The 23,626-nt window shown below is 40.0% G+C and overlaps 1 protein-coding gene across 3 annotated transcripts in view; it reads left to right on the top strand.

Annotated features, from left to right (window-relative positions):
- Nucleotides 1–1,222: 1,222 nt before the first annotated feature.
- Nucleotides 1,223–23,626, top strand: part of myh11a (myosin, heavy chain 11a, smooth muscle) — a 33,858-nt gene continuing 11,454 nt past the window's right edge. For 2 of the 3 annotated variants that reach the window (XM_023289421.3, XM_023289423.3), the window contains exons 1-17: nt 1,223–1,379; nt 4,607–4,971; nt 5,828–5,984; nt 12,503–12,530; nt 17,012–17,111; nt 17,230–17,256; nt 19,301–19,393; nt 19,508–19,571; nt 20,045–20,143; nt 20,567–20,710; nt 21,043–21,138; nt 21,314–21,432; nt 21,525–21,677; nt 21,785–21,958; nt 22,116–22,289; nt 22,396–22,510; nt 22,707–22,900. In XM_023289421.3, the coding sequence (XP_023145189.1) occupies nt 4,630–4,971; nt 5,828–5,984; nt 12,503–12,530; nt 17,012–17,111; nt 17,230–17,256; nt 19,301–19,393; nt 19,508–19,571; nt 20,045–20,143; nt 20,567–20,710; nt 21,043–21,138; nt 21,314–21,432; nt 21,525–21,677; nt 21,785–21,958; nt 22,116–22,289; nt 22,396–22,510; nt 22,707–22,900 (2,079 nt within the window). In that variant the 5' untranslated portion in view covers nt 1,223–1,379; nt 4,607–4,629. The remainder of the gene's footprint in view (nt 1,380–4,606; nt 4,972–5,827; nt 5,985–12,502; nt 12,531–17,011; nt 17,112–17,229; nt 17,257–19,300; nt 19,394–19,507; nt 19,572–20,044; nt 20,144–20,566; nt 20,711–21,042; nt 21,139–21,313; nt 21,433–21,524; nt 21,678–21,784; nt 21,959–22,115; nt 22,290–22,395; nt 22,511–22,706; nt 22,901–23,626) is intronic. The other variant, XM_023289422.3, reaches the window with a different exon arrangement.

Here is a 23,626-nt window from a genome sequence, read left to right on the forward strand (position 1 = left end):
ACCACAATAAGCAGCTTCACTTTAAACAATATAAAGTGACTATGTGCTTTGTTCAATATCAATAGTCCACTGACAATTCATAGTTGAAGTGAAAGGTAAGCCGATTCACAAAACAATTCCAAACAATTTCAAAATCTCCAACAAGTCCTACCACACCATTCTGGAAGGGAGGGGTGAAACTTGTCAGACGGTTTTCCAGTTTGGTCCAGGGTAGCTCGCCATCAGTTCAAATCTAACCTGTTCAGCAGACAGGCTTCATAACTATCATCATCCTCATCCTCATCAGCATCATCATCAGTCATTCATCACATTTTCCATTAGTTGCTCACCAATATTCAATGTTCAGCACAATGTTGGTTCAGGTGGGTGGCATCCAGAAATCCAAAAGCAGTTGAAGGCCTGTTAGCATTAGCATGAGTATTATAATGAACAATGGCATGATATCAACCAACTTCCAACATGCTTAACAGGAGTTTGAACTCACGTCCTCTTTGATGCTGTGATTTCCAGGTTTCCAGGCTTGTGAAAAAGTGAATGGTTTCCAGAGATGAGTGGTGTGGGGTGATCCTGTTGTTCAAGTGACTGTCTGTGACTGTATGAAGCTGATGGACTTCAAACAAGGGAACAGGGGTGGATTCCAGGTGGGAGAGAGACTGCCGGTGATTGGCTCAGGTGTTGAGAGTGACTGTGACTGATTGTGACTGGCAGGTGCTGGGATTCCTGATGGCCAACAATGAACTATTCCAGAGTGAATGCTACAAGTACATTCACTTAGTTACATAACCTCACTTTAATAAACAGCTACAATGTGACAACAGAGCCCAAATGCACCCCTGTATTATAAACTCCACGTCTCTGTGCAGGTGCCAGTCCATTTGGAACAGTGAGCACAAACATGCAAAAGTTATAGTGTTTTCCATTTTATCGCGGAGTGTTTCATGCGGCTTTTTAATCCTCTGTGACTTTATCAGCAGCGCTTTCTTCTCCATTTAGCGTCTCTTCATTCAGCTCCGACTCTGGAAAACCCTGCTGGTGTCCGCAGTGCGCATGTCCGCTGCCTCCTGCGCCGCTGACGGATGCTGCTGCTGCTGCTGCTGCTGCTGCGGACGGACGATGCTGGAGGAGGAGGAGGAGGAGGAGGAGGAGGAGGAGGAGGAGGAGGAGGAGGAGGAGGAGGAGGAGGAGGAGGAGGAGGAGGAGGAGGAGGAGGGTCTGCAGCGGCTCCACCCTCCCGCAGCAGGGCGCAGTTTAAATGGTAAGGCTTGGAAATTGACGGGGGTCATTTGGACTGTTCGCTTTTGGAGTACCTCGTCAACGCCGGCTTCTCCAAAACTGTAACTTTCCGAATCCAAAGCTGCCCTGAACTTTCTTCGCACTATGTGAGTATGTCGTTTACTGCAGAGGGACATATTGGTGGTGCACCTGTTGCTGACCTCGGAAAGAGGGATTTTTGCGCATGTATTTGCCTGTATGTGCTCAGATGAAACTTTAACTTACCGCTACAAAACTTTGATTAGCTTTTGTTGTCAATTTGCATGATTTTCTGGATCAATAATTGAACAAAACGCCACAGTTTTAGTCTCAGGTCAACAGTACATGTAATTAGTGTATTAATACATGACATGCATGCAAACACTTGTATGTCTGTTGAATACTGTTTGCCAGAGTGTAAACTTTGTGTAATAATCTAATAAACTGAATTTTATGTATATGCATATGGCTACATGCAGCAGTATAGTGTAGTACAGTAGAAAGAAAGAGGAAATAAGTCAGACTATCTGAGCCTCTAACCATGGAGTTTCCTGTTTCCCAAATATGGTCTCACTAAGCTGCACGTCTGTGATGCATGTTGAATATGAAGATGCAGGGAAGTGACTCATGACAGCTGTTACATTTAATATATATATATATATATATATATATATATATATATATATATATATATAGATAGATAGATAGATAGATAGATAGATAGATAGATAGATCGATAGATATGTATATATACATATATATGTATATATATGTATATACATATATATGTATATATATTAATCTTGATATTCCTATTTCAGTCTTTACTTATGACTTTAATTATTATCTGCAACTAAGCAGTACATTTCTGCAACTTTGCTGCAGCTGTGTTCTTTTTTTTTGACCTACAAATGTGTTAGTCCAAAGTAACACTAACATTAAACTTCAGTTTATCACTCTGTCAGACTCTATGATTACTTAGGCAGCAATAAAGTGGATCTGCTTTAATCCAGATGCCTTCGCTTATTATTTTAACCATTGAGGCATCACTGTAAGAGAAGGAAGTTATGTGTTGAAAGTTTATTTAGCTTCCATATTTGTCTGGTCTTAAACTGGACAGTTCTGCAGTCGAGGAATGAGCAGAACGGTTCCCTGGAACAAATCAAGCATCTATTTTGGGAAACATAATTGAATTATTCTCATGCTGTAATCCTCGCCGTACAAAGGAATGACAACCCAGGTGTATCAGGGTTTTATTCATAAGATGATAAGAGAAAGAATGGTTTTGAAACATGTGAGAGAGGAAATGAGTAAAACCGTTCGCCGGCCCTGCAGTTCAACCTCTCCCAGCCACAAATAGAAAGGTCACTTAGGCTCTTGGGTGACGTTTCCACTTGTTTATTATATCTGACAGAAAAATAATCAGCCAGTATATTGAATTTATCATGAGTTTGAGTAATTGTTGCAAATAATAGAAGGATCTATTTACAGGAACTGCTTTGAGTTGATGGCTCACAATGAATTTAGTGAGTCTCTGTGTTCTGTGGGATGTTCTGGTGTGGTTATGACGTATTATGGGATGTCTGTGAACATGTTACTTGTAACACAGTATGGGTAGTTTAGTCTTGAGTCAAACAAAAATGCATGTGGTGACTAATGTAGCCTTGTTGTGGCTGTGAGCCCTTCAGTCAGTGTGTATCAACATGTGATTCTGTCAACCCCACTTCAGACAGCTGTCTTCAAGATACACTGACTGAACACACACTGTGTTAACACAACAGAAAGAGAGACAGGAGGCTTTACAGAGGTATGAAGCCAAGTTGGTGAGAAAAGTTAGCGGGGTTGAGGAGGAGCACCTTGATTGGTTGCAGATACTTAAAGATGGGGAGGGGAGTGTTGGGAAAAGTCTGTTTACTTTCATGCAAAGAAATAACTGATCATCAAACCATCAGCTGGTGCTTTTTTATTCAGTCAGAAGTGTGCACAGGACTTATCCAACTCATAGGAAGTGTGTATCTCTGTTGCAAGTTAATATTTATCTTTTGGTACTTTCTGGGTGGTTTGATTTTGCAGGTCCCAGGGGCACGTTTAAATGCTTTCTCAGGATGGTTAGTGGCTTTTTTTGCCTAGTTCCCACTCAGAGTGTGTGTCATTGTGCACAGAGGTGGAGAGGTGGTAATCTAGGAACTATGAAGTTTCCTGCTCAGGAGTTCAGGATACTCTGTAGTATAGTTTTGGAGTTGTGTTAGAGTCACTGGAGCAAGTTTGTTCAGTAGCAGATGCAGTTAGTGTAGGATACAATATAGAACATGCTGTATTTGTACTGTAGAGTGAGGTGCATCCACATTTCCTGCACCTTCCCCTTGTTTGTGTTTTAAATAACCTCCCACTGCAAGCACCACTCCCAGGCACGGCTTCGGTCCCAGACACTTGTTCATAATTTAACCACTGACTGCTGCATTTAAAAATGAATTCCACCAGGGGCCCATGTGAAGCACGACTGTTAAAGCCCCGGGCCCCCCTCAGGCTCTCTGCCTTCGCTGTTATCATTTTGGAGTAAACGACAAGGCCGGCAGAGAGACATACTATTCCCTATATGGGCTTTGTTTGGGAGTTCACTTGCCTCGCTGTTTAGGTCCGCAGAAAAGAGCCCAGCTCCAGAGAAAGGAGCCCATATATGGTCATCGCAGCACGAGACCGAAGCCTTCCTAGCAGGAGACAGAGAGGGAGAGGGATGGAGGGCGAAAGACGTGGAAAAAATGGATGTTGTCAATTAAGCAGCGACTTGATGATTGTGTGCGAGTGAACGCCAGCTAGTATTAATGGTTTAGGGTTATTTCAGATAAAGCTGTTGATAAAATCTAATAGTTCTTTGTTGCAGAGTTAATTAAAATTAATTTCCCAGCCTCAGTCTTTCTAAGGGAGGGGAATTGTTTGTGCGTTTCCCTTGTGGTGTGTGTGAAAGTGTGGAGCTGAGAGGGGGTGGAGGTCTGTGAGAATGGCTGCACTCTGGAACTCCCCGATGGATGAAGCATGTTAACTCTTTGAGCTACAGCCACAAAGCAGGAGGCGACTGTGCCAGCATGTTTGCTGCCCTCGGAGACTCATCACATGCTGCAGTGTTTAGTTAAAGCTGTGGATACTAGATTTTGTCAACCAGTACCTGCAAGAGACACATCACTGCAATGTCACGTCCTGTTTTTTTTGCACTCTCATCTTTGTTTCCAGCCTTCCTTATTTGCTTTGTTCCTGTCGCTGTTCTTTCCTTTATTATTTCCTCCCTTGCTCACTTTCTACCCTGACATCCATATTTTGCTCTCTCTTTTCTAACATGCAGCTCTTTTGTTCCCCTCAGCTGGCCCTCCACCACAAGCCAAGATGTCCAACAAGGCCCCGACTGAGGACGAGAAGTTCCTCTTTGTTGACAAGGACTTCCTGAACAGCCCCATGGCTCAGGCCGACTGGGCGGCCAAGAAGCTGGTCTGGATCCCATCGGAGAGGCATGGCTTCGAGGCAGCCAGCGTCAAGGAGGAGCACGGCGACGAGGTGCTGGTGGAGCTGGCTGACAATGGCAAGAAGGTGACAGTCAACAAGGACGACATCCAGAAGATGAACCCGCCCAAGTTCAGCAAGGTGGAGGACATGGCCGAGCTCACCTGCCTGAACGAGGCCTCGGTGTTGCACAATCTGAGAGAGAGGTACTTCTCTGGGCTTATTTATGTAAGTATTCAACATAGACATGTGAAAAACAACCAATGTCACACCAAAACACGGAGAACTACACCCAAATGTTTATTTTTATCACAAGTTTGCAATGATTTCCTATTGCTCAGAGTTTCTAAGGGTTTGGAAATTTTGAAGACTTGATGCAGACCAGAATGGCAGCACGTTAATGGGTTTTTGCAATATTAAGGTCATATTAAACAGAAAACAATCAACACCTCCTAGAAAATAGGAGAAAGAAGAAGCTCCTAGATTGATTCTTGCTAATGTTAGCAACAAAGCCTCCTATAGCAGCCTGCTTACTGTCCAAAGCAACAAAAAAGTGTAAAAATCCCAGATTCAAATATAAATCTCACTGCTGTGATAAAGGAAAAGTAAAACACCTGGTTTTGTTAATAAGTCAGCAGGTTTTGATTTTTTCTGATCTAGCAGAAATAATGTCAACTGAGTGTTGTTTTCAACCCACTCAAGTCTTAGAGCTCTCTTCACTGAGTAAATGCCCATCTGAAATTCACTATTGTCTGAGTTTCTGTCACTGTTCCTTTTTAATTTCTTTGGCTCCTCTCAAAATGAGACTTTTTAATGCCAGGTAGAGTTTCCACGTTTACTCTAGTTGTTGTTTTACTTTAGTGAAACTTGAGGTGTAATATTGCTCAGAGATGTCAGACCCAGCTGCAGATAGAATTACAATGTGTAAGTACTGCTTATAAAGAATCTATCAAAACCCTGGTGGTGTCCATTATGTTTTGCCATCCAAATTTACTTCATAACATTAAGTTGAAGAAAAAGTCTTTCAAACTGCCACTTTAAATGTTTTGCACAAACTGTTCTAAAATCGTCTTTGTGCTCTCAGACTTACTCTGGCCTGTTCTGTGTGGTGGTGAACCCCTATAAAATGCTGCCCATCTACTCAGAGAAGATCATCGACATGTACAAAGGGAAGAAACGACACGAAGTCCCCCCTCATATTTACTCCATCACCGATAACGCCTACAGAAACATGATGCAAGGTAGGATTTTCACTAAGCTCAGTTTCCCCATGTGACATACCTGCTTCATTCGTTGTCCTTTATTCCTGGTTCTTTAGATTTACATGTCTCCCAAGTAAGTTTCTCTCACACTGCAAGTCAGGTGGACCAGAGATTTAACCCTCTGAGGTATAAGTAGTGTCTACTTGGCAGTGTTTTACTCTTTATGGGCTCATTTTTCACAGCAATACAAAGGCCTCCACCTCTATGCAAACAACACAATCATGGCTAGAAGTAAACGGAACAAAAAAAAAGTATTTTCTGTAGTATGACACAGTTATAATGCCAAAAATCATAAAAAAAAGAAAAAAAGAACTAATTTGATTTCTAGAGTTATTGTAATCAATTACTAATTCTCCAAAATTGTGAAAACCTGAACTCAACACGTGCATTTTTTTTTCAAATGTCACCAATACTGAAAAGTGTCACTCTACATACTACAGATATTTTACTACTTATACATTTAGAATTTGTTTTGCTTGTTTCCTGTTTGCTCAGTGTAAACACAGCCTGCAGTTCAGCCAAAAGGTTCCTAATTTTTTGTCATGTGAACATTATTTGCAGGTGAGACACTAACGGCCTCACAGTCGCAATGTGGAGCTCAATTTTTTGTTTTGTTTTGTACAGGATCTCGTTCATCCAAATGATACATTTTAAATGAGACATATAAGTTGATACAACATCATGATTTTAAACTGACATCTGGGTATGTTTCCTGATAGAACTGGGTGTCACACATGGGTAGTTCATGGACTGTTGGAAACTTGAAAATCTGTCAATTACTTCTGTTTTTATAGATTCTGGCTCTGATAAATGGTGTAATTTCGGTGTATTGAGTGTTTGTAGCCAGGCTAGCTCTTCAAACAGCTTGTTATCTGATCTGTCCACAGTAGCTGCTCGGAGCACTCTGACATGATCTGCATCTTTCATTGACTGAAACTGATCAGATTAAGTCAATGAATGATAACAGTCTAGGGAAAGTAAAACATAAAGCATCAGAGCTGGAGTAACTCAAACATGGTGTAATGGAACAAACTGTTTAGCTGCAAGCTTTCTGTGTCAGATTTAACTGTAAGCTGTAAGAGCTTGTTGTGGTGATCTGTGGTATCAGCTGTCAGCGATGTCTCAGCGATGACTGCTGGCAGCCTTTTAGCTCTGTCATGTTGACAAATTGGTTAATAAAACCACAAAGTGGCCAGAATAAATGCAGAACTGTGTTTCATATGTGCAGTCCAAGAGAAACTAAGAGCTCCATCTGTCTTCTGCAGGCTCATTACAAAGTAAGCTGGCTTTTAAGGTATTAAAACCATAAACGGCTCTGAAAGAGAGTTTTATGGCCTATTTGAGAGTCAATGTGTCGTAGAGGTGCTGATAGTGGCTTTGGCAGAGTTCTGCTTACAGTAAATTGCTCCGGGCAAAACCTGCAGTGATACGATTTCAGAAAGCTGGTTTCCCATAGAACCAGTTTCTTGTGTTTCCAGGGGGTCTTGCCCGCTGGATTTCATGTTGACGTGAGGATGATCTCTCAGAGGAGTTGACATCTGGAGATGGATGGTGAGAGATGGGTGGAGGACAGTAAAACGTTTCCTGTTTCAGAGACTCCCCTTCCTCATTCAAATTACTAACTTTTTTTCCTCATTTGGTCAGTGTAAATGGGTTTGATATTGCATTTTCCTCATTTGCTTTGATGAGTTTCATTATGAAACAGAAACAGGATGTTTGGAAAGATACTTAATTAAACAGACAACACTTAGAGAGCTGCAAAAGCAGTTTGGGTATTCAGCCTGTCAATGAATGATAGCTTCCAATGATACAAGTAAACAAGAAATAACACAGTTTGACAGACACTGGATTCGTTTCTCAAAACCTGTGTGGTGTTTTAAAGTAAAATACATGCAGAATATTTATTATATGCTGTACTTTCTGTACGTGGCACATGCTCGGTAGAGGAATGTAACCTAAGAACTGTGAAGTTTTTATTTGAGAACATACTAAGAACACCAATCGTCCTGTTTCTCAGCACCGTGAGGTTTTCAAACTTAATCAACAGGTCGAATAATGGCCCAGCAAATTATGACTCACTCAATATGTACAAGCATGTGCAAGTTTGTCAGTCCATCCACTATAACTTATCCTATTATAGACAAATATTTACCCTCATTCTCTGCGTCTCCTATCAAATGCACAATCGTTAGTGCAGGAACTGATATCATGTATACATATCATGTGACTTAGTCAGAATCTCAGTTCACTTTACGCTATGTTCCCACTGACACATAAATGTGTATAACCAGTTAGTGGAAAAATACTAGCGTTGTGTGCACTCCACTGATCTCTAACTGTGTATACGTGGACATGATATCCCACTAATTATTGAAATAATAGCCCAGTCAGAATAAAAATGCCTCATGTAACCACCTCGTATCAAACATTTTGATAATCCATTCAACAGGAAAATATTTGCGTCTATAAGTATGTAAACACTTTGTAGTTGGAATAAATATCCTTTTTCTGCACATGATCACCACATATTCCATTCCTGATCAGTAAACTCTGTGAGAACAACTCTAAACCGTCAATCTTTGGTGGAGAAGATGCATCAACTTTACCGTTCTTGATGAACTGTAAAGGTGCTTTTGCAGTTTCCTTCTATTAAAGATTGCAGTAGGAATGTTTACTGCTTATTTGAAAAAAAGAGCAGAAATGCAAAAATTGTTCCTAGGACACAATGTGGGTCTGTTTTGATCATTGTCTGCTATTAAATTAATTGAATTTTCTCAATAAAGTCAAAAAAAGCTTCTTCTGTTATATTTCCATCAAATTAGACACTTTGCAGTGGGCAGAACCACTTATTACATGTCAAAAAGGTTAAATTGATTGCTTCTACGTATGTAAAGGTAAATATTGATTGGACCACTTTCCTTAGGATCTATGTAAATGGTTAATAAGTCAGTTAGGTTGAAGAAATATTGTCCATACAACTGCAGCTACTGACCTAATACACAGGAATAGTTGCTACGACTGTGCTGATGTTGTTGCTTCAACTTATTTCATATAAGTCAGCTTAGATACACCATGAAAGCTAACTTTATAGCTTTAGTCAGCATTTCTTTAGTTACCTCTTTAGGTTACTGGGTCTGTAATTTAAGGGAACTGATTTGTTGATTGGAAATCATTGGTCAAAGAAAAACAGAGGAGGCTAATCTGTGAATAGATACACTTTGACATCAGATTGAATGTCAAGTTTGTGTTTAATTCGCTGAATTAGTTTGGAACTGATAATATAAATATCCTAATAGGCCTTTGATAATGCGTGTTCTTCCTCAAAGGGTGCAATTGTCATTAATACAACATGTGTTCATTGGAGGATTTTAAATTCCAACAAACCGGTATACAGGAAATTAGAGTTTACCGCTGCAGCTATTGTGTGTAAACATGGTGTCACAAGTAAACAAAAAGGGGGAGGATTGATTGGTGTTTGTGCGCATGTTTGGAGTCACTTCTTCAGCTCATCCCTACAGAAGAACCTTAGAAGTTAGAGATGCTTTTAAGTTTATGGGAGAACCACACAGGATTTTGTGTACAAAAGAAAAAGAATGTGTTTTGATTTGCTGCATTGATTTCAATGTAAACATCTGCTCAGGGTCATGATAAATGAAATGACAATTGAAGCTTGTGGACCACCCCTTTAGCTTTCACACTTTGAATCATGGCCTAAAGTGCTTATGGTGAGGAAAGTCATACGTAGGTCAAATAAGCTCAGTAAGCAGCTAAAGACAGGAAATATTACAGCTAAATAAAGATAAGAATAAAATATAAACGAGAGGTAGCAAATGCCTAACAAGAAACATAAATATTTATCTTTAGGTAACTTTTAAGATGCGACTCCACATAATCCAGAGATTTTACCAGTGTAACCTTTTCAGACAATGTTTCAGAGCCTGTCTGAAAATATTACCTCTCGATTTTAATTTGCAGATCAGTACACACAGAAACCTACTCATGTAGGCTTAAAGTTCTGTGAGCACTCCAATGTGATCAAATCATTCTCACTTTTAATGGAGATTAGCTTCAAGTTTCCATTTGCTGTTTTTATGTCGCTGTCATTTATACGTTTTAACGCATTTAACTCTGCATGTTTTCACTCGCTGTCATTCATTTTTCACTGCAATATGAAGTCCTGCATCTTTATGGAAACAGAGCAGCCATGACTACAAGTAGCGAGAACTTAGAAATATTAAACGGTTTAATGTTATAAACATTAAAAATGAAGAAAAAAATGAAAGCAGAATTTCTTTATTTATTTTAAAAAGTTGAAAAGACTTGGAATCAACATGTCCAACAAAGTTCCCACAACAATACTAGAAAACAATGGTGACTCTATGTGCCTAAAGAAAGTTAACATTTTAGTTCCGTGCACATATGCTTACTTTAAATTTTGTGTCCATACTATCTGTGCTGTGTAAACACGGCCTGCAGTTCAACCTAGTTCAGCCATGAAGTTTCAGAATTTTTGTCACGTGTCTGTCGGTCACAGCTGAGTCACCTTTGGCTTCACAGTTAAACCGTGGAGTGCAGAATTTTTAGTTTTTTACAGAATCTACTTAAGGTAAATAATTTTGGGTGAATTTAAAAATGTGACATGTAGAATAAAGTGTATTATGTGCTTAGGTTTTTTAGTAAAATGGGAAATCACAAAAGGTAAATTCAACTAACGGAAACGAGAATAACCAACAATTCTCTCTGTTTTTACAGTTTCTAACACTAAATGGTGTAAATTTGACATTTTGTTTAACATAACATGCCTTCCAAACCCACTGGCAGGTTTTGTGTTAATATTTTATTCAATTTTATCTTGTATAGGAAACTTGTTTTTTAATTCTTGATGTTATTCAAAGAATACTGAGCAACCAGGAACTGTAAAACTTCAGGATGGTCTCAGTATAAATGTTTGCAGGCAACTCTAAGTACCAAAAGGTTAAGACTAAAACTACAACCCATGACCTCTCTGTAAACATTTATTTAAAATCGAAACTGTGGCTGGCAGGGAGTTGTTATTGTTGATATACTGGTGGGATTTCCCTATGAAGCGGTGACTAATAATGCAGGATGTTCTCCACTGAGCGCTGCAGTATGGACAGTTCACACATTAGAGTGGAAGTGGCGCATAACTGCAGTAAATCCAGATAACTCTCCTAAGCTTTGAAACATTTCTCTTTCAATCTTGGTGGAGATCCCAGTTCTCCAAAACTGTATTACAGTCTTTGATGTCCGGGAGATAAAACTGTGAAATTCCCGTCTGGAGTCTGCTGTCCCCCCTTGCAGCAGATGACTGATGTGCTGTTTTTCTGTACTCCCAAGGTATTTACAGGTGACTTTGACGCTCTCTTGTAATCAGATTTATGTCACATCGCTGAATCTCTCTCACAAAAACATCTCTCCTCTCTGAGTCTCATTCGCTGATGGAAAAGTGAGCGTTGTTCTTGGATATTTTACAAAAACTCACAAGTCTGGCCACCTCTCTCATGTCTTTTTTCTCCCTCTATCTTTCCACATCTCTCTCTCTTTCTGCCTCTGCCTTAATTAGGAAGTACAGAGAGGGAACAGGCTGCATTTTGTGTGTGTATGTAAGGAATGGAACCAGAGGAACAGCAGCCAAAGTCAAGTCCAAACGGAGAAACGGCATCCGAGTTAGTTTACAGTTGAGGGGAGGCTGCGCTCTGTAACTCTGTGAGAGTGTGTGGACCAGTTTGTGAGCTTTGGACTTTTGGAGTGAGGAGATTTTGGGAAAGTGAGAGCATTTTAGCTGCTTCTCACATCCCGACACACCTTCACGTTTGCATGAGTTAAATCAGAGTGTGAGCATTTTGACATTGAATGATGCTCTCTGGGTCATTTTTTGCTGCACAGCTCTAAGGCATCATTTGCTTCAAGAGGCTGACATTTGATCTTTTACAATCGAAAACTAAATGCAAATTTATTTCTCCATCACCAGTGCTGCCCACACTCCCCCTGATTTGGTTCGTATTGAAGGATACAGTTACAATTTAGCCTTACATGGGCTTGTTGTATTCTCCCAGGAATATTTTTGGAGGAAGCACAATGACTCATTGCTCAGCACATTCTGAATTGATTTTCATGAGTGAAAATCTAACTATTTGTGGGACTTACATGTTTCTTTAGGCACAAGGTCTCGGCTGGTGTCTGAAATTTTACACTAGATTGATCTTTATTTCTGCAGAAAGGCTTGTGGTTTCACGGTAGCACACTGCATGCCAAACATAAGGTGGAAATGGAAGGATGATAGAAAGAAAAGCCCCTCGTGCTTGTAATGCAAAATAAATAACACATAATTGTATGGTTTTGGTTGCTGAAGATTCCTTTGGTTTGCCACCTCGTTTTTCTAGTTTAATGCACTATCTGGACACTCACTACTGTGTATTTGTAGAGAAAGCTGCTAGAAACGTCACCTAACGCTGTAACTCTCTTTGCTTCTGCAGATCGTGAGGACCAGTCCATTCTCTGCACGTAAGTAAAAATCCGTCACCTCCAAACTCACCTGTGTCATCTTTCCTCACATAAACACAAGAAGGGAGGCTACGTCTGCATGAGTGGAAGAACAGTTACATAATGCTTCTGTAAACACAGAGTCCAACAAGCGAGATACCTCTCGGGTCTCTTAGCACCCAGTTTCAACCGCCGATGCCAGTAAAAGAATCATTTTGTTTGTCAGATTGTGTTGCTGTGGAGTTGTGTTGTTCTCAAACGGAGCCAAGCTGGATGAGCATTAATGCTTTCGCAGCGCTCCCACAGGGCTGTGGCTTCGCTCCCCTCTCAGACCCTCGGTCAGGAAGTATGGCCCAGACACTGATGGGAGAACCAGATTAGCTCTCCAAATGTTTGGGCTCCATTTTGTTTGTTTATTTGTTTTAAACTAATTATTTGGAACTTTGACGGGACGTCCAGAGACAAACTGACTCATTTTCTCTGGCAGTGACTACCTGATCTTTGAACTGACCTGAGCCTGGCTTCATAGAAAACAAAGTTAAATGATGAATTAGCTAGTTTTCCTTGGTGTGCTTTGTGGCTTCATTTTTAGGTAACTTTGCCACAAATTCTGCCCTCACATACTAGTATAGTGAAAATCCCTCTGGTTTGTGCTCTATGTTTATAGACTTCCAGTGTAAATGTACGACATAAACTGGTTAAGTTTGGATTCTAAAAACAAAAAAAGATGCTCCAAATATGTCACCTTAAATGGACCCAATGTGTTCTTCTTCTATTTAGTCCACTACAGTCATTTAAACTGGTTGATCAGCAGCTACCAGGTCACGTACAGATTGCTATATTTCCTTTATTATCTCAGAAATAACCACAGAACCTTGACTGCCCCGTATTCTCAACAAAGGAAGTGAGAGAAAAGGCTCTTCCTCTTTTTCCTATGAATTTCTTGAAACCAGGATGCAGCAAAATCTTTGATCACATCAAACCATTTCCTCAACTATTAAGGTTCTTTATCAGAGGGAAGCTGGAGAAGTTTTATCCCAGTCTATGGAGAGGAGGTCTAGTAGTTAACAGGACTGTAGTGTTTGATGCTGATGTGAGAGATTTACATGAACCACTTGGCTTTTTTTTAGCTGTTTAAGATGATAAACTGGAAGTGATATGACACAGCAGAACTGAAATACAAACTCTGCCTCTTCGGGAACATCGGGTCCATGTGGTTGTTGAGATTTTTTTGAGCGTCAGCAGGCTTCTGGAGCCATAAAAGGGAGAAATGTTCCTACATGGAATGTCATTTATGACATTTTCCTCCCACGTGTGAATGTACATGTGTCTTTAATAGCCACCCATAATAGGAGGCTCGCATCTTTATAGCCTGCTGTTCAGTGGAAGTATTTGCTCTGTGTTCATGGGAGACTTGTGTAGCTGTAACTGGGAGGATTTCCTGTTTTAAGCCGACTTTCACACTTTTTCAGTCAGATTAGATGAAGTCAATCACAGTTTAATAGCAAAACAGTCAATCCTAAAGCGTCAGTTGTTTATAAAATCAGGCACATCTTGCATTATATTTCCATTTATACAATAAGTGATGCTGAAGTCTTGAACTCTCTAATTGTGACATTTATTATTAAATTTAAACTTACAAAAATTAAAAAAAGCTAGAAGAAGGGAAACAGGATAGCAGTTTGTAAAATGAAGTTCCACATAAGTGTAAAATATGGCTAAGAAAAAAGAAAACCATTGAGAACAACCAAAACCCCTCAAAAACATGTATTATGATTCATTTCTTCTGTCATAAGGTTTGTCTCATGAGATTTTAGAGAAGCTTATTTCATAAATTTGCTCTGTGTAACTATTCTAACTTATTTATGTATTGTGGTGTGTTTTGTGAGATGCAGATTTTTCAGCAACACCCATCCTGCTGTGTGATGTGGATGCTGAGAAATTATTTCTGTTATGTTTAGAATTTGACAAAAATAAATAGTTAGCTCAAATCAGATTGTGTAAAATTCTGCACTCCTAGTCAGAACTGCAAAGTCATTAGTAACTCAACTACGAGCAACAGTCAATATGTACGGTCAGCATTTTTTCACTATTGGTAACACCTGTGGGCACCTGGAGTCCATCGCTGTTTTTCTACATAAAAGACATGTTCAAGTTCTCTCTACTTCAATCCATGGTTGTGCTGTTTCCGTAGAGGTGCAGGACTTTATATTGCAGTGGAAAATCAGTCCACAGTGAGTAAAAGGGAGCAAAAAAGATTAGTTTAATGGCTGAGTTTCAACTGTTGTTATTTAAGTTATGAAAGAATTGTCATAATTTAACCTATTAGTACAACATCACCTCTAATATTATCACAAAATGTCGAATTTAATACAGTTTCAAGTCACATTTTCATGGAGCATCACATTGTATTAGATTTTAAAAGCTATATTTTCTGCTCACTGAGTGTATTCTGGTGATCCTAATGGTGATAATATTCCGCATAATCCTGCACACATTAGAGAGAATTTGCCATGGGAAATTGCTGGGAGCCACTAAATCTATTCTCGAGATGTTGACATTGCATCTCAGCCGGGTCAACAGTTTCCTTGGTGTAAAAAAAACTGGACTTAGGAAATGAGCATATTGGCCGTAAAGTAGCAGGATGCTGGTGAAAAGCACAGATTTGCATCCTTGTGTGACCCTGCTGAGGGTTTAAAGTCTTTAGATGCATTAATGAAAGAATGCCGGTAATTCAGCCCTCTGAATTGTGGGAATTTTGCTCAGTGGTCTGTTTTGTGGATTTTTAACCCTTTAGAACACATCCTCTCACTTTTCAGGTGTTGTCACGTATTGTTTTTTAACACAGGGGTGTTAAAATGCACAATAATTTACAGGAAACAAGATTACAATTCCACAGAACTGTAACAAAAGATAAAAGCATATCTTAATATTAACAAAATGATGAAATATTATGTATATCCTTTCAAATAATCCTATGATTGTATGTGAAGTGCACTGAGGTGAAGCAGCCTGGCAGCCTGTGCAGGATGAGACGGTCTGATAAACAACCTGGAGGAAAAACTCACTAGAATTTATCCTGCAGTAACATCTGGAGCCTGGATGTCATTTGTCGCCACCAAACCTGAGCAGGACAGAGTAGTTAGATTCCCCTTTGAGCGGCCAAACCTTCACACGCAGAGCATCTCATGCCTTTTATGGCTCCACGACTGAGCTCTGATGGCTCTGGGATCATTCAACTTTCTCTCAAACATTCAGGATCATTTTCTGCAGAGAAAGAATCTGTTCTTGCTTCTGTTTGAAAACGTTTGAGTTATATATTATCTCTAAAAGGTAGCATATGTTTTAGATTTCTGACAAACCTGATGGGTTTTATCATATAACTCCTAATAATTGTTGATTGCAATAAGAGGTTTCATCCAGCTGTGTATACACACTGGTGTCATGTCGCGAGATCAGAGCTGCAGACATGAATTAAAAGCAATAAATGTAAATTTAGAGTGTTGAGAGATTTCTTACTGAAAGTCAGATGAAAAGATACCAGTGTCATGTCCGTACTGTAAATATGAAGCTACAGCCAGCAGCCAGTTAGCTTAGCTTAGCATAAAATCTGAAGTTGGTGGGGGGACAGTTGTCTTTCTCGCTACTGTCATCTATCAAATGAAAGCAGACATGCTAGAAAAAGAACATTTTCTTTAAAAAAAAAAACTGTCAATGTTTCTGTCTTTATGCTAAGCGAATTAAGCAACTTCTGAAAAAGAGTTTGCAATTTATCAGGTAACTCTGAGCAACAAAGAAAATAAATAATTTTTCAAAATGTCATTGTTTTCATATGAATCTCTAAAATACTCAAAGTGGTTGAATTGAACTTTTATATCCCATTTTTCTTTAAATGTTTAGCGATTGTTAAAGAATCAGTGCAGTCGATCCGTTATTGGCCGATTATCAGATCTGATATTCAGCATTTTTCAGATGATTAGTATTTTACTCATTCCCAATAAAAACTACTTTGGCTCTGATGCAGCCTCCTCTCTATCTTTAGTCACTCTGTGGTTTGGAACAATGTCCCCCACAGCTTGATCTGATTGGTTGCACATCACAAGTATCAGTCAATCAACACTAAAGGATAAATGTTGAAAAACTTTCCTATAAATAAACATATAAAAGCTAAATAAACAAAACCATTTCAAGCAAGTTTTGCATCAGAGTTTGTGCTATTCTAAATTTTTATACCAATATTTTCATCTATACTGCAAACATTAGTTAATGGTCTTCCTAATTGGTATCAGTCCTGAAAAAACAGCCCGACTACCAACCAAACAATAACATTATGCTTTGAGCCAGGCGTCGCTGCTGTTGTTTCTGCTGCACATGATTTCCATTCCATGAAACGCGGTTATTGAACTGTGAACAGAGAACCTGTCAGTGCTGCTTATCTTCATGCTCTCTCTCTCTCTCATCTCTCCTCTGTATTTTTTAATCCCACTTTTTTTCCTCTCTAGCGGTGAATCCGGTGCCGGAAAGACGGAGAACACCAAGAAGGTCATCCAGTATCTGGCTGTCGTTGCCTCCTCACACAAAGGCAAGAAGGACTCCAGCGCTGTAAGTGTGAAGACGTCATGTTGGTTCCGATCTGTCATCCATCTGTTCCCTCACACATTGACATATGTAGGAAAACTGCCCAGTTTAATCCTGTATATTACCATTTCCTTTCAAATAGCAACAATCAGGATCACAGTTTGCCTACGTGAGTAAAGGGGAATGCCTGGAGTGTGTTTTTGTGTGTGGTGTTCGTGTGTGTTCCTTAGATTAGAAAAAGTGCATGAAGATAGTGTCACTGGAAAAAGAAAACATCTACACCATTTAGTCAAGAATCTTAGTGCTCTTCAGGTAGATGGTGTTGACCCTAACATTCGTCATCAACCAGAGCTGATTTAGGCTGCATGATCTTCATCAGAGTTTTGTCTCGCGGTCACTTTCCAGACCTCAGTGACGGACGTCTAGTTTTGCCTCCTGAACTGGTTACTATGTTGAGGTTTTACTTTTTGTGTCATGCGTCTTCTATGGACACCCTTTCACTGCCAGCGGAGATTGTTCTGAAACGTCCCTGACAGTGAACGGGTCTCTCACAGATCAATCGTGCACCGTGTGAGCATGCCCATCTCCTGTTTTTGTCTATCAAACACCGGCCTCCCCCCTTCCTCCCCCTACCTACCTCCCTGTCCTCCTCGTCTTCACCATGATGTGGACCAGCGGATCCTGTGGTTTGTTGAGTTCCTGAAAAAAAAAACCTCATCGTGAGTCTTTACTGACTTTTAAAACTCAGTCAAGCCATTGTTAAAAACTCTTTTTGAGCAAACGTGAAGGTGTTAGTCTACTTTCGTGGGTATGTATCTGAACGAGCAATTTGTTGGTCAAAGAGAGGCTTTTCCCAGAGGAAATAATGCCCTGTAGGACCTCGAGACTCCCACGGACCTCGTCTGAACAGAAATAGCATTCGGTTGATCTCTTTTTCTTGCTTCTTTGATTCCTGCTGCTCATCTATTTTCTCAAGTATTTGTGCTTAAACGAAAGTCTCAAAGAACAATCCTTCCCATCAGCTGTAACTTTCTCTGTCGTCTTGCTGTGCTCTGTCTCTGCTTTTCTTTTCTCTCCCTTTTCTCCCCCCAGTGACTTTAAATAAACAGGACCTTCCTCTCTGCTTTGCCAACTCTGAACTGCACCTCTTCAGCGGGTCTGTATCCTCCTGTTTTTCCTTGAACATTGAAAAAAATCTGCTGTTCTGATGGTTAGACTTTACCCAACATGACAGCAAAATTATCAGTAAAATATGTCAAATTATCCAAAAGAGGCATGTGACACTTTAGCCTTTATTTTACACTCTTTTAACATACTTTTGAATAAAATGTATCTTCATTAGTAAGAACATATAAATTTAAGCAAATACACACAAGTTACCATATGTCTGAACCTGTGCATCATTTGTCTTCATCAGTTTCATCTCACCATTAACCATTTTTGATCTTAATATTAACACCAGCCGTGCTCCTCTCCTTCGTCCTGGCTTTAGTTGGTTTACAAAGCTGCTAAAGAGGGTGCTTTTTTATCGAGGGAGTTTAGGCAGAGGTCTGCAGCACCTGACCTGGATGCAGGCTAAGACAGACCACTTTGATCAGGTGGATTAGCTTGATGAACAGTGACGGGGTGTCCACCTCATTTACCGACCATCGCCAGCTCTCCACCACCTCTGCAGTCACGCTGGAAGCAAATCGCATCTCGCAGAGAGGGCTGTTTGTGAATCACAATCATTTTCAATTCGCCCAACACACCGAATGCAGACTTTGTCGGGATTCATCAAGGGTTCTGTGCTGTTAGCAGTACGTGGATGCCTTCTCTGACCCAACATAACCTTCATTCCCTCACTCTGTTTCCCTGTTGTCATCAGCAGCAGCTTCTCCTCATTTTACCAATTCCTCTCAAAGCTGATGGTCTTCAGGTCATGTGTATGTGTTACATAATATACTGTAGGAGATTAGTCTGGAGTTAAATTATCCTCTCACAGCTCGTTATAGATTTACTTGTCAGGATATTTATTGATTGGCAAAGAGCCAATTCAGTCCTTAGTCTTGTGTTTTTTATTTTCTCTTTTCGTTCATCTCTAATATAATTTAAGTAAAGTTCCCCTAACCAACACCAAGCCTGAACCACATCATCTCCACCAAACATCCAACCGACCTTCACCTCATTCAGTGCTGAATACTGACATCTCTGTGTATCACTGTCATCACTAGGGGGAGCTGGAGAAGCAACTCCTGCAGGCCAATCCCATTCTGGAGGCCTTTGGAAATGCTAAAACCATCAAAAATGACAACTCCTCCCGATTTGTGAGTTTGATATTTGAGAAAATGGCTATGATTATTCTGCATCTTTAAGTCAACTGTATTTCTGGTTTATTTTTATACCATTTATTTCTGTTATTTTCATCATCTCTCTCACAGGGAAAATTCATCCGTATCAACTTTGATGTGACCGGCTACATTGTTGGAGCCAACATTGAGACTTGTATCCTTATTTATTTATAAGCCTTTGACATTTCTTTGCTCTTCCTGATGAAAACAGCTTGTCAGATTTCCAAAATTTTCAGAAAGATGCTTCATCTCCCCATGAAGTTAAATTTAATGGGTGTCATCACACCATCTGCTTTTTAACATTACCATGGAATAATACCTTCTTATTTGTGTGAGGATTTTCTCTTTTTTTCAACTTAGGGGTTTATTAATATTGTTTTTGAATAATATTCAGCAATAAAAATTAAAACATGTTTATTTCAAACCAGAAAAGAAGAAAAATGTGTGTATTTTGTATCTATACATCTTCTGTAGGTTTAGCTATTAAAAACTACTCAATAAGAATTTATTTTGGGTACTTCTGATCTTCTTTCCTTATAGAAAGTATCTTTAGGAGCAGAACAGAGATTTCTATACTGAGCAAAAAGCACATTTACTGTATATTCTTTAACAGCTGACTGTTCTCAGACCTGCTGGAGAAGTCTCGCTGTATCAGACAGGCGAAGACAGAAAGAGCTTTTCACATCTTCTACTACATGATTGCTGGTGCCAAAGACAAACTGCGTGGTGAGATGATGAGAAAGTTCATAAACCATGAACACATCATACTCTCAAACTTACGTGCAAATCACATCTTTTCTCCCGTCAATACCTTGATATTATTACTGCTCAGTTATATATCATCTCTGTCATGTGGAAGTCACTTGTACTCTTTCTCAACTCCAAACTTTAGTGAGGAGAAAGGAAAAGTCAATTTTGGTTTCTGTTTAACTTCCATTCATGTTTTTGTTGCATTTTAAGGCTATGAAGTTTTAGAATTTCCTCAAGTGGTGAACCAATGTTCAATCACAACAATCAAATTAAAGCTGAAAGATGTCCTGCTGTGTGTTGTCGATGATCACTCATGTTATTTGCTCTCAGAAGCAACAACTTCATGAGAAGTTAAATCTCAAGTCACTAACTGTTTAATCTGCTGTGTTTTATTGTCAGAGGAGCTTCTTCTGGAGCCCTTCAGTAATTACCGCTTCCTGAGTGCCGGTCATGTTCAGATAACTGGACAGCAAGATGACGAGATGTTCGAAGAGACCATGGAGGCCATGAACATCATGGGCATCACCGACGAGGAGAGAATTGGTATCAGTGATAAATTTGATATAATATGATGAATACGGTGGCTCACGTGTCCAGTCACTCCTGCATCTTTTAATATTGTTAGACTATTTGGTACATGACTGACATTGTTATTTTGTGTCTGGATGCCATCACAAATACAACAGCATTCCCTCCAGATGAGCCTCATTATAGTTAATATCAGGTCCCACCGCTGCAACTGAGTGTAAACTAACTCAGTTTCACTGTTGGATGCATGTCAACATGCTATTGGCACTGTGCTACACTATAAAATACATCTATTTGTTTCTGCTGCTGATTCCCTGTGATGCTAACGCTTGTTTTTTCTGTTGCAGATATCCTGAAGGTTTGCTCCACAGTCATGCAGCTGGGGAACATTGAATTCAAGAAAGAGAGGAACCAGGAACAGGCCACTATGCCAGACAACACTGGTTAGACACCACTTACTATTAGAAAGTCCTTTAGCATACAGTTATCAGCCTTTACTGACTAGACAAGCTGTAATTTATGATCCACTTTCACCCTGTTTTTAATGTACAGCAATGAGCAAAATGTATGCATTCAAGAAAGAAACATGAAATTTTGTGTTTCTACTTGTCTCTCCAGCGGCCCAGAAAGTGTGCCACCTTCAAGGCATCAATGTGACAGACTTCACCCGAGCCATCCTCACCCCTCGTATCAAAGTGGGCAGAGAGGTGGTGCAGAAGGCACAGACCAAAGAGCAGGTACTACAAGGAATAAACCACATGAAAGCATAAGAATAAATGTACAAGACCAGTGTTTGAACAATGTCTCTTATTTGCTGCGTGTTTGTTAGGCTGACTTTGCTATCGAAGCGCTGGCTAAAGCCGTGTTTGAGCGACTGTTCCGCTGGATCTTGGCCCGAGTCAACAAAGCCCTCGACAAGACCAAACGCCAGGGAGCCTCCTTCCTGGGAATCCTCGACATCGCTGGCTTTGAGATCTTTGAGGTATGTTGAACACAGAAGAGTCAGATGTGACCAGGCAAACGGCGAAAGATACACAAAAGATAATGTGTGCGATTTGTGTCTTCAGCTCTGTCTTCTGGTTGTTGCAGGACAACTCCTTTGAACAGCTGTGCATCAACTACACCAATGAGAAACTGCAGCAGCTCTTCAACCACACCATGTTCATCCTGGAGCAGGAGGAGTACCAGAGGGAGGGCATCGAGTGGAACTTCATCGACTTCGGCCTCGACCTGCAGCCCTGCATTGAGCTCATCGAGAGGCCAGTAAGTAATGAGATGATAAGATCCCAGTGTCAGTTAAATCCACTGCTCTTAACGGTTAAGCCCAATAAGTTCCCCGACCTTGCTGAGATACCTAGGGATTTAGTAGGATACGTCTTATTTTTGGCCAGACTTAGTTACCATTGCATATTCTCTGCAGAACAACCCTCCTGGTATCCTGGCCCTGCTGGACGAGGAGTGCTGGTTCCCCAAAGCCACAGATGTCTCTTTCGTGGAGAAACTCTTGAACACACAAGGGAACCACGTCAAATTCGCCAAACCAAAGCAGCTTAAAGACAAAACTGAGTTCTCAATTCTTCATTATGCCGGGAAGGTGAGTATACGGGGATGTTTAGAATGGTTCTGATTGCAGACATCTTGGGAAAAAAACATGTTTCAGTGAAGCTCATTACATAACATTGGTGCTGTTTTGTTTTTAGGTAGACTATAATGCCACAGCCTGGCTGACAAAGAACATGGACCCTCTAAATGACAATGTCACAGCACTGCTCAACAATTCCTCCAGCCAGTTTGTGCAAGACCTCTGGAAAGATTGTGAGATATCTGATTTGGACAGCAGTGCAAAGCTGTCCATACTACTACATACACTGCACCTGTTTTCATCTTGACTTTTTTTTTCTACTGATAAAATGTTGGGGCATTAGATTAGATTGGATGATTCTAGATTTAACTGACATGAGGGCAAGCACAAGCTGATTGTACATTTTGTTTTGTGTGTTGTTTATTTCAGCGGACAGAGTGGTGGGTCTCGACACGATAGCCAAGATGTCCGACAGCTCCATGCCGAGTGCCTCAAAGACCAAGAAGGGAATGTTCCGCACAGTGGGGCAGCTCTACAAGGAGTCTCTGGCTAAACTCATGACCACACTGCACAACACCCAGCCCAACTTCGTCAGATGCATCATCCCCAACCACGAGAAGAGAGTAAGGAACACTCTAGTGTTTCTTATGGCAAACCTTGTTTCAACATGTTGTGAAAAAACAATCAGTATTATTATAGATGAAAAATCCATTTGACCAGACAGATTGTTGCAGACGAGGGCAGGACAATAGTGTTCTGTTACCATGTGCAGAATGTACACATCTTCTTGGAGACATAGAGTAGAACTCCTGTCTGTGGTAGAAAAGGGAATTAAAGTGCAAGATAACCTTACAGAATTTTTTAAAAGCTGGTAGCAGCATAAACAAACAGAGACTGGACAGTCAGTGTGATGCACAGTTCTATCAGCATAATATTACTGCACTTAAAATGCAAGATATTACATAATTTCTGGTAAGAGTTCAGTTCTTTTATTTTTATGGTCTTTATGGTCATTGTGACCAGGAATAGGATAAGCATTTGAGAAAACAGATGTGTGTTTTGGCTGATACTGATGAACTAAAGGGAACTAATAAAAATTTAAATCTTGGTGTCAAAATTTAGAATAACATGATTTCCATTTATTTATAAATCTTGTTTATTATGTATGAGTTCAGTAAAAAACAGGACTTTTCAACATTTATCCTTCAGTGTTGACTGATTGTTACTCATGGTGTGCGACCAGAAATCATGTACAGCAGAGATAACCACAACAGTGCCTCACGCAAACCATAATGTCATTGTTCAGTCTGTTTTAGGGATCAGCCAATATGTTTTTTCAAGTCCGATAC

This window comes from Amphiprion ocellaris, chromosome 4 (genome assembly GCF_022539595.1).
Source record: "Amphiprion ocellaris isolate individual 3 ecotype Okinawa chromosome 4, ASM2253959v1, whole genome shotgun sequence".
NCBI lineage: Eukaryota > Metazoa > Chordata > Actinopteri > Pomacentridae > Amphiprion > Amphiprion ocellaris.